Here is an 18,272-nt window from a genome sequence, read left to right as displayed (position 1 = left end):
TTATAGAGGAACGGACATGGTCCCTCAATGCCACTGTTGGATGCATCCATTTTAGTTGCTTTTTCACCGTAGAAAAAAAATATGATTTAATTCTTATTATGGATGTAATTGTAATTTATATTTGACATAAATTATGTAAAAGTAGCATAAAAAATTATGGAGCAAAAAGTAGATGTAGTTAATCTTAAACCGTTCAATATCCTCCTCCAGTGTCATTGTTTCTAACCAAATATAGGATTTGATTTTTAAATCTATTATTGTAGCAATCATGCCCCCGGACTATGATATCATGGTAGAACATTTAAATTATCATTCAGATATTTATAATTTAAACTTAAGTTATAATATATTTATAAAAAAATTTCTCTAAATGAGGAGCATAATCAAATGATGTTAAACTTCTTGATTAGTCGTTATATGCGCTTTTCAATTTATCCTAATGGTCAAATCGATCACCCTTTGAATAGACTAATTGAGATTACTTTTATTAATACAGCAATCATCGACGTTTGGTGCGCTCAATAGAAAAATGAATTTATTCATAAATCTTTTATTTCATTGATTGAAAATTAGATTTTGGAATAAAATTTAAAATTTTAAGTAAGGATTAAATTCATCTTTTCCTTAATTTTCAACGTATCCAAAAACTTAAATATTATTTTAGTTATTTTAAATAAAAATACTCTTAATATAAATTTATTCAAATTTTCATCTCATCACACTTTATCTCTCCTCAATTTCTCCTATCACGCGTTCTCTGTTGGGATCCTTGGTAGCCGGCTAGAGGGGGGTAAATAGTCTACACAATAATAAATGAATTTTTCTCAAACATTACAGATTTATTAAACTAACACTTGCATACAAGAAAACTGAGTAATTAAAGAAAGAAAAGAGACACAAAAGAAGTTACTTGGTTTACAATCAGTTGATTGCTAATCCAAAGCAGTTGAAGCCCACTATCAAAGTCTTTTTCAAGCGGAGAAGCCTTATACAGTATTGACGCCTCACAAACAAGTAATAGAACAAAAGAGCATCTTTTCCTTAATTTTCAACGTATCCAAAAACTTAAATATTATTTTAGTTATTTTAAATAAAAATACTCTTAATATAAATTTATTCAAATTTTCTTTCATATCATTTTCTTTTTACGACCTCTCTTATTATACATTATTTCTTCATTTTTTTTTATCATATTTTCTCTTTCTTCAATTTATTTCATCACTTTCTCTACCATTCTATATTACTATTATTTCTATTTAGATTCCATAATATTATTATTTTCATTACCATTCCATAATATTATTATTATTCCATTTATATTCTAATTCCTAGAAAAAACTAGACGTCACCTTAATACCAACCAACCGTTATAATCTGGACAATATAAAAGATGTGAATTACATTATATAAAAACTATAATTAAGTGTAACTGTATTTAGGAGAATATTAAAAGGAAGTAATTAATTATTTATATTTTCAAAATAATATTACTTTTTGAAAACTTTAAAAAACTTAACTAATAATTTTATGTCTAAAATACTCTTCCATATTTGAGATGAAATAGTTTGGATAAAATTAATCTTAAATGGCATATTTTTTAATCAATATTATTACTTTAAAATAATATAATTTTAGTTAAGATTTTGACATAGTTAAATATTGCTCTAATGATTTTAGGATAACTATAGATTACATATTAGAGGATTTGATCTCTTAACTAATACCATCTACCCTCTTAATTTCACCTCTAGTTAATTTAATGGTTGGTTATAAGTTGTAGCATGATTTATCTCTTTTTATATATTTTAAAAACAAAATATAGAGGACATCTAACATTGAATATAATCATCTTTTACTATCAATTATCTTTAGAATAAATCAAAATTAAATTATTCTTGATAATTTGCCCAACAATTGATCTCCATAATTGAAATTCCACCATAAAAATTGTCATTGCTTTAATTTGTCTCGAACATCTTATGGTTGCACGATGTTGGGACTATATTTTGATGATTTTTTTACATTATATATCTAACTTATATGACTAATTATGGAAATGATTAACTCCGTAAAATTTTTTATTAGTTATCAAGATAAATCAGAAAAGATACCGGTCTAATTCAATTTTTGGAATGTAAGATAATGTAATTTGTGTACTCCTTTTGGAATATTTTTTAATAAAATTATTGGAAATAATAAATTTTAATCAAATTACTCTAAGATAATATAGTTTTAATTAAATTGTTCTAAAAAAAACTTTAGATATTAAAATACGACGAATAAGATGTTATTTTAATATTTTTAAAAAGTTCCCTATCATATTTTAGCATTATTATATTTCAAATACATTATTATTTGCCTTATTTATATCATCATACTATGTTATGAAAATTATTTAAAATTAGTATTTAATAAAATACCTATTTTAAATAAAAAATATTTAACTTTATTTCTTTCCTTAAATTATCAGTAAATGCAAGGACTATGTTAATATTAACAACCTATTGTGGTGTGGTATGAAATAGTGTACCTTGGGGTTGTTTTTATAAAATAACCTTTATTGATTTTAATGATATCCATATCCCATGGCTATAAATGATAAATCTGGTCATCTCTAGGCAAAGCCTTTTCCTGCTGTTCGTTCCAAAACCGCGATTCCCCTCTGTCTCTCGCTCGGTTCTTCCATCAGCTTGGAAACCCTAGCGCTGCTCGGCCATCCTCCGCTTCCACCGTTGCCGACGCTGCCGCGATGCTTTCCTCCTTCATCTTCGCCGGTCAGATCCGGTTCCTGCTGCAGAGCGTGAACGAGTTCAACTTCGACTCCACCCTCCGGGAACTCTTCCAGGTAACTGGACCCGTATCCTGCTCAGTTGTCGCATTGTTTTCTCGATTTTTTGATCGGCATAGACAGCGAGTAGCGCCTCCCTCGAGAGGGCGACGGTTCATTCTATATGTATGGCGAATTGATCGGTGTTACAGAGATTAGGCTTTGGTGTGTTCTCGATTGGGGGTGGGTGTCAAAAACCCTGTTAAAATTAAACTTCTTGACTAGCCTTCTTGATTTCTGCTTCGCAGATGCCCATTCTTTGTACCCGGCAAATAAAACTATGCCGGTTTGTTCTTTGTTTTTTTTCCTGGACAGTAAGGTCCTGATGGAAGATTTGAAATGGAATACCTTGCTAGAGTCTTATATGTATATATTTGCTGCTCTTTATTCTTATCAATCTTGGCCGCTGTTATCTACTAAAAAAGAATATTGAAAATGTTTTTGTCGTCCAACTCAAATGATCTCTTATCTCATATAACCTTATCAATTTTCTTTCAGCTCGTGGAGTGTGGAAGTGAGGGCAGCACCTTCTTGCTTCAGACGTGTTTGGATCAAATTTTAGTTAAAGATGGAGATATTCCTCCGCTGAAAAAAGATTTGGTTTCTTCTGTTGTGAGATATTTGCTAGACAAACCACATTTCAGTACAAACCTTTCTGAAGCTTTGAGTAGCATTTCGATAAATGAAAGTCTCCTTGAAGATATTTCTAACACACTGGGTATGTCAGTGGCTGAGAAAATAGGCGTTGGGCTTGCTTTATTGGACTCTAATAATCCAGATTTAAAGATGAGAGGTTAGTTTGTTTACTTGGATCCAAGAATACTACCTTTTCTTCTTCTCTCATATATTTCAAAAGTGCATTTTCTCAATTTTATATTATGTGATTGAACAACGTCTTTGATTGTTAGGTCAAAATTTTTGCATTGCTCAAATTGAGGAATTATGTGCAAATCCTTCCTCCACTTTGCACACAGAGCAAATTCATGATATTGTCATGTTTCTCTATCGAACTGAAGGGCTTTCAAAGCACATGGATTCTTTTACTAGAATTCTATCTCTTCTTCAACTGAAAGGGAGATCTTTTTTCTTGTCAGCCCCGTTGCTGACAAATGAGAGCATTGCTGTCAACAATTTCAGGTTGTTTGAATGTATCTAGTGAAAATTGTAAGTTTGAGCATCCTGAGCAACTCAAATTTCAAGTTTTTCATCCATACTTTGTTATATCACAGGCATTTGGAATTATTCTCTGGATGTTTTGACAATGATTTTGATGCTGCATTAGCTGAAATTGAAAAGGAGATTAGCATGGCTGACATAGTGGCAGAATTGGGCTATGGATGCACAATTGGCATTTCTCATTGTAAAGAGATACTGTCTCAATTCCAACCACTCAATGAAGAGACAATTTCAAAGTTAATAGGGATAATTGCCTGCAATCATTCCAATCTTGAAGATCCTCTAAATGTTCATGCAACTTTCTGTTCAGCTCTCGGTAGCTGCTTTGCTAGTGATTCTTCACCATTGAACACGTGGAATGTTAATGTTCTTGTTGAAACAATTAAGGAAATTGTGAGTTTAATTTTTGTCTAGTGCTGCAAAGGTAAAAATTTATCTTATATAAGAAACATTTTCTTAATCCTAACTTGTATGCAGGCTCCAAAGACAAATTGGGCACTTGTAATGGAAAACCTTGACCACGAGGGCTTTGTGATTCCGGATGAAACTGCATTTTCACTTTTAATGTCCATATATAAAAGTGCATGTCAGGTACTCTTTGCTTGCGGATGTAAAATAAACTTTTCACTAGCATGCTAAAGGCTAAGTTTGCTTGATAGGATCCTTTCCCACTCCATGCTATTTGCGGCTCTGCTTGGAAGAATGCTGAAGGGCAGCTTTCTTTTTTGAGATATGCTGTGTCAGCTCCTCCTGAAGTTTTCACATTCAAACACTGTTCAAGGCAGCTGGTATTTGCTATTGCTATTGTGGTTATGTATTTGCATATTCATTAGTTTCTTCATGCAAAACTGTTGTTCTGATATTTTTTCAGTCAATTGCTGATCTAGAGCATCTCAAGAATGGAAATCAGGCATGGTTTTGTCTAGATCTGTTGGAGATTTTATGCCAGCTTGCCGAAAGTGGCCATGCTAGTTTGGTCAGGGTCATATTAGATTACCCTCTTAGTCAGTATCCTGAGGTTTTACTTATTGGAGTTGCTCACATTAGTGTATGATATTCTTTCACTTCCTGAGTTTCTGGAAGGTGTGTTTTTTACTGAATAATGAAATTGATTATTTTTTATTGTTCCAAACAGACTACTTACAATCTCATCCAGTATGAAGTATCTTCTACATTATTTCATGTGATTCTACAAGATCCCTCAAAAAGCAGCATACTTGCTCATCTATGGAAAATAAATCCCAACCTAGTTCTTCGAGGATTCATAGAAAGCTTGATTGATCCCGAGATTTTATTTAGGATTGTGGATCTATGTGATGATCTGAAGGTAATTGCTGTTGATTTAGCAATATTATATTGTTCCAGGCATGATATTTACCTTTTGTATTATGCAATTTTCTTAGCTTTTGCAGCCAAGGCATTAAATATTATCCTGAACATTTTTTTTTTCCATTAACTATTAAACTACCTACTATTATATTGGTATTCCAAACAATAAGCAAATATACGGCTACTGACTATGTGATTTTTTGGTGGGACTTTAACATGTCATTCTTATTATCCTGTTCTATATAATTTTATTTTGATCTCGCTTAAATATCTTCATTTTCATTGACCAATGCTCATTTTCATTGACCAATGGAGTGTTTTTTATTGCTCTTACGTACAATCTCATCCATTATGAAGTATCTTCTACATTATTTTTTGTGATTCTAAAAGATCCCTCAAGAAGCTGCACATTTGCTCATCTATGGCACATAAATCCCAACCTAGTTCTTCGAGGATTCTTAGAAAGCTTGCCCGACCAATGGAGGGGTTTGCTTTTGCAATTGCTGGCAATAGATCAGTACTTTATGTTCACCGTAATTCTCTATTTTATGAGTGCACCAAACATATAGACACACATTAACACTCCATCTGTCAATGATGATTGTGATTTCTCATGCATTTACTAAAGAACAACTTGCTGGGAGTGTAACTTGCCTGTAGTTTTATTTTCATGTTGCTACTTGCCTGTCAATTTAGTAAGATGATTTATGCATACATTTTACTTTTTCTCTTCTGCAAAGAGGGGCTTTATTCAATAAAGGGGCAAACAATTATTTTCTCTACTATGAAGGGAATATAAATCATTTTTAAACTTCAACTTAAATTGATTAACAATGCTTTTGAAATATTGAAACAACTAGAACCCGGTCAAATTGGGTGTTTTATTATTATACTTTTGTTTTACGCTAACTGCTAAATGATGCATATTGTTTGGGGTTAATAATCCAAGTAATTGCCAAAAAAATAGAGAAATTACCTATATTTTTTAGGATTCCTGCGTATCTTCTTGTATCTTCTCTATTATTAGATGTTTTCTTCTGTTTTGGTTCCTGCATTTTTATTTGAATTATGATTTTATACAATTTCAATTTGTCTGATCCAATCAGTCAACTGTTATCATTGTTTTATGACTGGACTTTCCTGATTCCAATTCCAGTTTTCATTTAACTATTAATATTCGCTGGATTTGATTTCTAATTATATTCCTTATGGTACAGAAGACTTCTAAACCTTTATGATCTTTATCTTCACATAATTGCTAATGTAATTAGATGTTGTATGAATAATAATGGGAAAGGACCAGTCATGGCGACACCAGTTAAACTCTACCCATGACGACTGGTCATGGCCGGTCTTAAGCCTGGATAGAGGAGGATTGCGTTAGGTTGCCAGCCAGCCTTAAAACTATACCAAATATTCAATAAATGAATCAATTAAACTATTGTGCTAATGTTAGTTTGTTCTCCGGAAGGAATGCGTTGCAGAGTCCGATTGTAATGTCTCGGCAAGGACCGCTATATCTCCAGAACTCAGGTGTAGTGCTAAATATGAAAGAGTTCACGTTGTAGGGTCCGACTGAAACGTATCTGCAAAGACCACTATATAATGGGTGTAGTGTTAAATAGATAAGAACTCTCACACCATAGGTTGGATAAGAACAAATATAATAGGAAAACTAATAATTGAAGATTTGGAACATGAACCATAGGACCCCTCACTGGTAAATCAATGGAGGTCGTGTATACGATGATTAGGAGAAGAATTAGTATTTTGTGTGTACTAAGTGAGAAGGCAAGGATGATAGAGAATTCAGGTTTTAAGTTATGGTACACGGGAAAGAGTAAAGTAAGAAATGAGTGAGTATTATTGTAGATAGTTCGTTAAAGGATGAAGTTGTAGGAGTAGTTAGAAAATGGGATAGAATTATAACCCTTAAGATAATAGTGACAAAAGAAACTATGAACATAATTAGCGTGTATATGTACCACAAGTAGGATTAGATGAAACAACCAAATCAAGGTTTTGTGATGATTTAGATGAAATATTATAAAACATTTCGTCAAATGAAATGATTTTAACACGAGGTTATTTAAATGTGCATGTCGGAGTGAAACATGAGGAATATGAGAGGATACATGAGAGTTATGAGTTTGGAACGAGAAATGAGGAAGGAAAAACTATATTAGATTTTGCGATAGCATATGACCTTATATTAACTAATATGTTTTTTTAAGAAAAGAGAAGAATATTTTAGTTAAAAAAACTATATACAACTCATAGAATTAAGTGGTGAAAATTAAATGATGGTAAATAAAATATATTTAAGGAGAAGGTAGGAGTACAAGCATTAAGTGTAAATACAGTGATTCTAATATGACATGGGATAAGATGATATCAAAGCTGAAAATAGTAGCTAAGAGTGTTTTAGTTAAAGGGACATGCACCATTAAGTAAAAAATGTTGGTGGTGGAATGAGAAATTACAAGAGAAATGAAGGAAAAAATGAATAGTTTATAAGGGATTATATATTTATAAAAACCAGGAAAACTTAAAAAAATATAAACTTTTGAACGATTATATAAAAAATTGGATATAAAAGGAGGGGAAAGAGACATTTACAAAATAACTAAAGTGAGTGAAAGGAAGAAAACAGATCTTCCAAATAAAATGTATTAAAGATGAATGTAATAGAGTACTAGTAAACGATGGAGAAATAAAAGAACGGTGGAAGAGGTATTTTCATCAACTTTTTTATGAAGGTTTAGGTGACCAACTTAACTTAGGTAATTTAAGAAGTCAAATGAGCATAGAAATTTAAATTTTTATCGTAAAATTCAAACTGAAAGTTGAGATAATGACTCGAGCTCATGAGCAGAACAAGGAAGTTGCAGAGATGAGAGCATTAAAGAGAAAGCGGAGTTGATTTATGGAGAAAAAACTTCGATAGATACGTTTATGATGGTAAAGACTATGTACTTAGATGACCAATAAGTGATCAGTTAGGCGTACAAAATTATGATAAATATACATATCAAACGAGGAACAGGAAGAACAATAGAGGCTTGGTTAGGAACAATAAAATAATGATAGGAAATTTATTTAAATTTAGGTGACCAAATAACTTAGGAAATAGAAGTCAACGACGTAGAAATTTAAATTTTTATCGTAAAATTCAAACTTCAGAAGTAGAATAAATTTTAAATGGGATGTAAAAGTCGTTGGACCAGATGATATTTCGATAGAGGTATGGAAGTGCTTAGGGAAATAAAGTATTGAATGACTTACAAAATTATTTAATATGATATTGAAAACGAAAAAAATAGTTGATCAATGGAGGATAATTACTCTAGTTCCCTTGCATAAGAACAAGGAAGACATATAGGGATGTAAACGAACTGAACCGAGCCGAACAGTATTAGGAGTATTAAACTAATGAGTCATACTATGAAATTTTGAGAAAAAGTAATAGAAAAAAGATTAAGGAGATCATAGCGACCGAAAATTAATTTGGGTTCATGTATGGAAAGTCGACAATAGACGCGAAAAAACTTATGATAGAATCTTAAGAGAAATTATATGCAGAATTCTAGATAAGAGAGTTGTTAGCATAACATATATTAAACTAATTAATGATCTGTATGAGGATGTAACAATTAGAGTAAAGACTTCAGGCGGAATAATAGAGTCACATCAAGGATCAATTCTAAGTCCTAATTTTTTACACTAATTATGAACGAACTCACGGCGCACATTCAAGACACAGGATCGTGGTGCATGTTATTTTCAGATGATATTATTTTGGTAGATGAAACATGTGAAAGAATAAATGCTAAACTAGAATCTTAGCGGGAAACACTAGAAGGGATATGTTTTAGGTTTAGTAGATTAAAGACAGAATATATGGAATTTAAGTTTAGTAATATTAGGTGTAATGAGCCAATTGTTAAGATAGGAGATGACAAGTTGCCCGGAATCGAGAGCTTTAAATATTTAAGATCATTTTTACAAAATGATGGAGAGATTGAGAGAGATGTTTTACTTAAAATTAGAGCTGTCATGGTGGGCCAACCATTTGGCGGGGCAGGGAAGGAACCCGTCATCTTGGCGGATTGGGAAATTCCCAACTCGACTCAATCCAAGGCGGGTTGCGGATTAGGCATGCCAACCCGCAGGCCTATCAAAAATTTAAAAAAAATTGAAAAAATGTTTTATATCTTCAACGTTTTATTTCGGAAAGGTTTCATCAATTAAATGTATCCAGAAATAGATATTTTAAATATAAATGGGCATAAACGAGTTCTTATGTTTAATAAAAAGTACTATTTTTATTTTAAAATTATAACAAAAAAAAATAATAAATTGACATAAAACTTAGCTTACATGTGTTGTTCAATCCACGGGCCAAACCAAGCCTGTTGCGGGTCGACCCGCACGAGTCACGGGCCCATGTGGGTCGGCCCGTGACGGGCTTAGGTTGAAAAAATTTCAACCCAACTCGCTTAAATTGTTTGGCGGGGTGGGTCATCTCGACGGACCCAACCTGAATTGACGGCTCTACATAAAATACAAGCAGGATGGTTGAAATAGAGGAGAATGTCGGGTGTTTTATGTGACTTAAAGTACTTCTAAAACTTTAAGGAAAGTTATATAAAACCGCGGTTATACTTGCTATATTATATGAAATTGAATGTGGGGTATGACTCGAGCACATGAGCAGAAGATGAGAGTTGTAGAGATGTGGATGTTAAGGTGGATGTGTGGACATACCAGATGGATAAAATAAGAAATGAGAGCATTTGAGAGAGTCGGAGTTGCATCTATCGAGGGAGAACTCCGTAAGACATGTTTAAGATGGTATGAGCATGTACTTAGATGTCTAATAAATTTTCCATTTAGACGATGTGAAACTATGACAAACACGCATATCAAACGAGGAAGAGGAAGACCAAAACAAGACTTGGTTAGCAATATTAAAACAAGATAAAATTTATTTAAATAGAGATGATGATATAGTAGGAGATAGAGCTTAATGACGTAAAAAGATTCATATAGCCGACCCCACTTAGTGGGAAAAAGTTTGGTTGTTGAATAATAATGGGAAACTTTTGAATAATTATGTAAGATTTATAAATAACTCATAAGCTTGTAGAAAAAACTACTTCAATTGATGCAATGCAATTTTTTAAAAAGGTTTTATATTTTATTTGGATAGGCTTACGAATTAACCTTTTTGTATGGCAAACATCTAAAAAAAAAGGCGTATGAAGTTCTTGTCAATGCGAGGTCTTGAGAATGGTCGAGCCACATTGGTTGGGTCTATTGTATGTAGCCTTAGCTTGCATTACAAGAGGTTGATTCCATTACTCGAACCCATAACCACAAGGTCACACGGCAACAACTTTACTATTGTGCCAAGGCCGAATGCCAAACATCTGATTCTAATTATTTGTCGAGTGAAACATTATCCATAATGTTGCATGGTTAATATTTGAAAGTTCCTGTTACCTGAATTAGTCTTTGATATATGATTTACCATTTGTATCTTAGAAGGTTGGTGTATAGGAGGCTTGCTTTGATTGTTAATGCAGATGCATTGCGTTTTCTTGGCAACATTGTTGACATGGGGTGGTTCAATAATAGGTTCATATGCTTGGATGATTCTGCATTTATTTCTCTTGTCATAGAGCTTAATTGAAGATCTGGTAGGTTCAATAATTGAGTCATATGCTAGCAAACACAATATTCATTGCCTTCGCACACAGCTTTGATGGGATCTGACAGCTGATCCTTAGTAATTTTAAAATACATTAGATGATGTCATGAAAGATGGGATGATTTTGGGAATTGAAAAATATTGAAATAAAATACGTGATATTCATAAACATGGTAATTTAATTGCATATTTGAACCAGATGTAAAATTCTCAGGTTAAGATTCACTTGCCCGTTCTGCAGTTCCATATTTTTGTTAGTATATAAACCTGATGCGCCATGAGTTTTTTTTTTTATGGATGTTCCTCTTGGAGATCATTGATGAGACATGTAGGTCCCAGTTGGATTTCTGACTGTGGAACCAGTGACTGAGAGTTCTGATACTCGGATTTCTTGGTAGGATTGTAAATATGAAGTGTGTTACTGAAAGTAGTTTCTGCTTGAACCTGCTTGCTTTTCTGACAGCATCACCTTTAAAAATGACATTAACAGAAGGGTCTCAATTTGGATGGAAATGAGGCAATATGAGCAATAATGTTTGAGTTGGATTTGATTAGGACAGTCTTTTGATAAAGAGAGGTAATGGAAGAGTTGAATTGAGGAATGTGTAAGGTGTTTATGGGATAGAGAAAGATGATTTCTATCTACAAGGCAATTGTTTAAATAATCTCCTATTTTTATGCCGGGCATGGTCTGTTGCCTAGTGTAATTCAGGCTGTAAAATCTTTATCATGCTTGAAAAAGTCAACCGCAGGCTGAAGGAAAATAGGTTTACCCCTCCATAATTGCACAAACAACATTCCGCTTTGGTAAACTTTAAATCTCGTGTCAGTAAATCTGCAATAGGATGACCTATTCTTAATCTATAAATTGCTAATTGCTAAAGGCTAACAAATCCACAATCTTTATGTATCACTATTCTTGTACTTTATACAAGCAAGTAAACATTTCATTTGTAATAGTTTTCGTTGATGGATGTGTAGCTCTCATTTAGATGTGCTTATTTACATACCCAACTTTTTTTTTTTTTGCAGATTTTATCATCCGTTCTGGTCGCAACTCCTTTTCCTTTTAGCATTAGATTGGCTGCTGTTGCTTCCAGGAAAGATCACATTAATCTCGAGAATTGGTTGAATGAATATTTGACTGCATATAAAGATGTTTTTTTTGAGGTAATGTTACGATAATATGAGTATACTTTGAATAATTGGTTCCCTTGCTTTTCTTGGTTCAAGAAGTTCTATGACCCCAGGATTGTCTAAGGTTTCTAAAAGAAGCACTCGGTGATGCAATAGCTGATATCCCAGATGTCTCTCTTCCAGAGTCTCGATCAGCTATTTTGAATGAATATCATGAAACATGTTCAATATTCTTCAAGGTCATTTCATAGTTCCTGTTTCTATTAGTGTTGATGCATATAATCCATTTATTCATGACATTGCGTAACATCACAAATATAAAATTCCAATGTTCAGGTTCTCCAGGCACATTCTGGACAGTTTATTTCTAACCAGCATTTTGAGGAAATAAAGAAACTGCATGTATCATCTAATCCAAGGATTCCAACTGTTGAACCATTGGTTCCGACAGTTTCAGAGGGTGTTTCAGATGATATAGATGCAGAGGTGAATACCTATTTCCATCAGATGTTCTCTGGACAGTTGACCATTGATGCTATGATTCAGATGCTTGCACGTTTCAAAGAATCTTCTGATCCGAGGTCTGTTGAGTTAGTGATTCTTAGTTGAATTTCCATTGTAATTCAGGAGCATTCCTTTTCCATTCTACTTCTCTGCATTGTCAGACTGAGCGATTGTTTAAATTTTGAGTATTGGTCAAATATTATGATTTATTATGGTTACGTTTCTGTTCTATAGTCAGAGAACTTTGATTATAGACTTTATGGGTGACATGTCATGACCTGGTTCATCTAGCAGTTGGAATCAATATGTGCTTGTAGTTTGCCTATTTGCCATCAATTGCAGGTGACTGCTTAGATGTGGACTCTTTCAGCAAGATGATACCATTTGAACAAACCACACTCTGGCATCTTGCTTGTGATGATACACTCTCTCTTGACATTCCTGCTTATTGGCATGATATGCTTTGTTGTTCAAGAGGGCAGGTTGGAAATTTGAACTAAAAACCATGTTGAAATTGCAGGGTAGGAAAAAGGGAAATACAGTAAGCAAAAACATTTAATTACAGGATAGCTAATTAGGCAAGCAAGATATGATAAAATAAAATAGCTCTGCCATCTCATCTATCTTTGAATACCTCAGTATGCATAGGTTTGCTATGCTACTACCTACCGCAACTTGAGATGAGGAAACCAACCCATTAAATTTGTTAGAACCAGCCACTAGGTTAGAATGCTGGTACTACCTACCACAACCTGAGATGAGGAAATTAACCCATTAAATTTGTTACAACCAACAACTAAGTTCGAATACTTAAACCTTAGTTAACAATGTTAGAAATCAACTACTAAGTTAGAATGTTTAAACTGAAGTAAGATGGCTCATCTAAGTTTATAAACCCTTTTTTACCTATTATTGTGAGACTAGGATGTTTGCTGTGGAACATATCATTTGCTTATATGAATCTGTGTAAAAAATATCCATGAACATGCCCATTAATATGCGTTCATGTGTTGCTAGTTTTTATGTGTATTTTGCAATGCTTGTTTTCAATTTGGAAATGATAAATTCAAATTTTAGTTAAAAGTTCAGCAATTGTTTTTGAGGAGTTGAAACATGCTTAAAGTACTATTTGCCTAAGATTATTGATTTTAACACACTTTTGTTATTTTGTCTACATGTACTAATGCTTTTCAAGAAAGAAATGCTAATGTTGATGCCAAATCAAAAGGATGTAGCTAGAGGTGTTGATACACCTTGCATGTGCCTAGGCCTGTTTCGACCCTTTTATTGTGTCATGTGCAGTTCATCCAGTAATGGTGGAGTTGTGGCTAAGACGATGACCCTGTGTGGATTAGATAGGATTTTATAAAGTAAATAATAATGCTAATAAAAATAAAATTAAAATTTATAAAAATAATAATAATAAATTTGAGAGGTTAGTAGAGAAATTAACGACATTAAGAGAATGACAATTGAGAATGGGAATTTTGAGAAACTCTGCCCTAGTCTGACTCATGGGGAAAGTTTGGCCCAGCCTGGCATGAGTACATGACCCAACTCTCACAGTCTGGCCCATTTAATGCCTCTAGATGTGGCATTATTTATGACGTCACTGTGCTTCACAATTTCATTTTACAGTAGCGAGGAGTTGAAATATGCTTAATGGATTATGCTAAAAAGTAGGTATTCTAATACACTTGAGTACTCAAGTTTTTCAGGAAAGAAATGTTTACTTTTGATATCCAACCAAAAGGTTGTATCACTGTTTATCAAGTTACTCCGCTTCACATTTTTCATTTTAAGTAGTAATGATTATGTTGGCTTGTCCATATTATTTCTTTTCTGTGTCTGAACCTCCATCTTCAGCAATTGTTCTGAGAGTTTCTGTTTTTCTTTTTTTTTTTCATGTTTTCTAGGATATACAAAAAAATATTCTTGGAAACTCAACTATTGTGTATATATATATGGGAAGTTGTTCTTGCTGCATCCATTCCTTGAAAATTCAAATCCTTCAATTGTATTAATTCCTTTATCACTTAGTCTATAACCATTCACAAAGAAACTCATAGAAGTTCCAAGGACACTCTTTGTTTTTATTTTGCTAATAGTTACACTATTGAAGAATCTATTCATTTTGTTTCTCTTTTAGTTGTTAATTGTAGAGGTTTTTTTTTTTTTAAAATTTCGTTCAATTAATTTCAGGCAGCAGAAGATCTTGGACTGTATCATCCACAATCTATTTGATGAGTACAAGTTCTTCCCCAAGTATCCCGACAGGCAACTAAAGATAGTTGCAGTGCTCTTCGGTGAGAGTCATAATTTGGTTCTAGTTATTTATCAATCTGTTATGTCCTTTTCTTTTTTTATGTATTTGTTTCTTCTTTATCTTTTGTACATTTTCTTTCCTTTTGGAATGTGTTTCCCAAAGAAACCAAGTCATTATTTATCTTTATCATGCTCTTTTCCTTTTAATATCTTTTGTTTTTCTGCTAGATATCTGTTCAACCTTTTATTTCCTTTTAGATGTACACTCAAATTAAAAATTGTTTTTGTTAAATTTTGCTCTCTTAGTTATGTTTTTTTCTCATGATTCTCCTTCTGAAGGAATACCACAAAAAGCATATTTGTATTTCTGTTCATAGTGTGTTAATTTTGTACTTGTTTTCCCTTCTTGTGCTGATTCAATATTATTGTCTATAAAGGGTATCTGATACACAGATCCCTTCGCGTGTGCACTCTTGAGTTATAATCTTTTTGTATTTACTAGAGTTATTTCTAAGGTAACTTATTGTGCTAATTTAACTTTTTGGATGAAAATGCGAAATTAAACCTTGCAATATTTTGACAAACATATTAATTGGTATTTCAACATACATGAAGTGAGAAAGGTAGGGTATGCAGAAGTCACTATTGGAAACTGAAGCGGATCCTGGGCTTCATTGCAAATCATGTAACCATTGTTTTAGTAAATTATTCAGGTTAGTCTCTTTAGTAGATTTTATGGGTAGAATCTTATTCTCGTCTAGTCCCTATATAAGGTCATGTTACATAATTATGTCCATAAAGTTTATAAGTTACCATTTCCCTAGGAGATAGTGTTCTTGTTGTTTTGATGCAAAACTCAAGATCTAGCATAACTCAATTTGGGTATTTCTCCACCAAAACCGGCTGCAGCTTACGTTAAAATTTTTGTGTCCTAATACGAATCCAGCCTGACACTTCAACAACCAACATGTTGACAAAATTAACTTCAATGTGTTCTCCAATAATCACCGCCTTAAAATTTTGCAGTAAGATTTTGTATCTGGTTGTCATTTTCATCCTAGTTTTAATTGCCAAATATTTTTGTTTTATTTTTCTCTTAGAACATTTTTTTTGACTATTCCTATTTGCATAGGTTCTTTAATAAAGCACCAACTGGTGACAGATATTGCGCTTGGTATCGCTTTACGTGGGGTTATCCATGCGTTGCGTAAATCTGTTGATTCTAAAGTTTGTTTATATCTTCTTCTTCCTTTATATTTTCTAATTCTAGATGATAACTATAGTTCTGTTTGATTCAGATGTTTATGTTTGGTGCCAATGCATTAGAGCAGTTTACAGATCGTCTAGTTGAGTGGCCCGCCTATTGCAATCACATATTACAGATATCTCATTTGCGTGGTACACATGCTGAATTGGTTTCATTCATTGAACGAGCACTCACGAGGATTTCCTCTAGCCAGTCAGAGTCAAATAGTGGTAACCCAATTAGCATTGATCAACAAAGCTCTGGAGCACCTTCTACTGAAACCATGGAGGTATGTATTGGTAAAATCCGTTATATCAATTGTATGCCTATCAATTCTTTCATGTCTTCATAAAAAGCTTAGATTGGATTTATATATAGTTTTCTGCTGGCTTAGTTCTTAGAACTCTAGATAGAGTTTGGATGCTTTTGAGAAATCTCCATTTTGAATTTTGAGTATTTGTTACTTGCTTTGGTTTTGTACACCATCTCATTCTTACATTCACTTTCAGATAGGATAATATTAGACTTCCATTTATTTGAGTAAAATGGCTTTCAATTCTTTTTTTTTAACACAGGCATCTGAGTCATCATGGCACATGATGGGTTCAGCTTCTATCCACCTGGGCCACCAGTTTTCCTCTTTGCAGTTGCAGCAGAGGCATCAGGGTTTTCTTGGTGAAAAGAGCAAAGCTTCTGCCATGTCTGCCACTCATACAAAGCCTCCTTCATCACATACTGGGCAATCTTCATTTCTTTCTGGATCGTCAGAATCAGTTGCTAACCAGAAGGTGTTTGTTTAATTTATGTGATGATGATATTGAAGTTAAACTTTCTCTACTAAATTCATTGAAATGCTTATGAAGACTCATGGCTGACTTCTGTTTTCATTAATGTTGATTTTTTGCTTTCCCGAATGCTCTCTAGGACTTATCAATCCGGTGACAAATATTTTACATCATTTGCAGATCACATCTCATCATTCTGTTGCCACAGCAGCTTCTGTTACATCATCCCCAAATTTCCTTCGTGCTCGGGGCACTACAGCTTCTGGTAAGATAAAAAAGATTTAAAGTTATTATTTTTAGTTCCTTTGTTACCATGTGGAATAGGCACTGCAAGCTTGAGGTGCTTTATGTCTATTTCTAATTTTTATTTCCTAATACCTTTTGGTATATCATTGTGGAACATGATTGATATTATTTTTATAGGCATGCTTCGGCAACCTTCTTACAACACAGGTTTTGGGGCTGCATTAAACATTGAAACACTTGTTGCTGCAGCTGAGAGGAGAGATACACCAATTGAGGTTGCTCTCATATCTTTGGATGTTTGAGTCCATTGATTTTGTACTTTGTTGTCCTCAATGCGGAGAAATCCTGTATACCAAGCTTAGGATCATTGGGGCATTACTATTTCTTAGTTTGTGATCTTGAATCTCAATGGCCATTTATAATTACTGGGTATATGCCTTTTGTTTAGGTTCCTCCATCAGAAATCCAAGACAAGATATTTTTCATGATCAACAACATTTCAACTTCAAACATGGAAGCAAAAGCTAAAGAGTTCAGTGAAGTTCTCAAGGAGCAATATTATCCTTGGTTTGCACAGTACATGGTGATGAAAAGGTTGATATGGATGTTCTCTGATGTAGTTTTCATATCCATTCCTTTACTTTGATTTTTGTTTGAAGTTTACCTGGATTTCCATTAATGGGCTCTCTTGTAGGGCAAGCATTGAACCAAATTTTCACGACTTGTACCTAAAATTCTTGGAGAAAGTTAACTCAAAAATGTTAAATAAGGAGATAGTGAAAGCTACGTATGAGAACTGCAAGGTTCTTGGTCTTGTTGCTCATCTCAAATTGTTTTATTAATGCTAATTTATCTTCCTTTTTCTGACCTCTTCTTTGTTTAGGTGTTGCTAAGATCTGATCTTATTAAATCCAGTTCTGAAGAACGATCACTTCTTAAAAATCTTGGTAGTTGGCTTGGGAAATTTACCATTGGTAGGAATCAAGCATTGCGTGCAAAAGAAATTGATCCCAAAGCTTTGATTATAGAGGTATTCCCTTTTAC

The 18,272-nt window shown here is 33.3% G+C and overlaps 1 protein-coding gene across 1 annotated transcript; it reads left to right on the top strand.

Annotated features, from left to right (window-relative positions):
* Window positions 1-2,620: 2,620 nt before the first annotated feature.
* On the top strand, window positions 2,621-18,258 carry LOC122037469 (CCR4-NOT transcription complex subunit 1-like; the record flags this gene model as incomplete). Its single annotated transcript, XM_042596963.1, has 20 exons — window positions 2,621-2,845; window positions 3,326-3,620; window positions 3,736-3,964; window positions 4,057-4,396; window positions 4,481-4,594; window positions 4,663-4,791; window positions 4,875-5,051; window positions 5,139-5,330; window positions 12,078-12,215; window positions 12,296-12,421; window positions 12,519-12,763; window positions 14,889-14,992; window positions 16,084-16,178; window positions 16,250-16,486; window positions 16,773-16,985; window positions 17,163-17,247; window positions 17,406-17,503; window positions 17,677-17,822; window positions 17,923-18,031; window positions 18,112-18,258. Coding segments are annotated over exons 1-20 (3,315 nt in total), but the record flags the coding sequence as incomplete, so codon positions are not given.
* Window positions 18,259-18,272: the final 14 nt, after the last annotated feature.

The sequence above is a fragment of the Zingiber officinale genome, unplaced genomic scaffold (assembly GCF_018446385.1).
Source record: "Zingiber officinale cultivar Zhangliang unplaced genomic scaffold, Zo_v1.1 ctg51, whole genome shotgun sequence".
Lineage (NCBI taxonomy): Eukaryota > Viridiplantae > Streptophyta > Magnoliopsida > Zingiberales > Zingiberaceae > Zingiber > Zingiber officinale.
The sequence above is the reverse complement of the archived record's forward strand: the minus strand, read 5'-3'. Positions and strand labels throughout refer to the sequence as shown.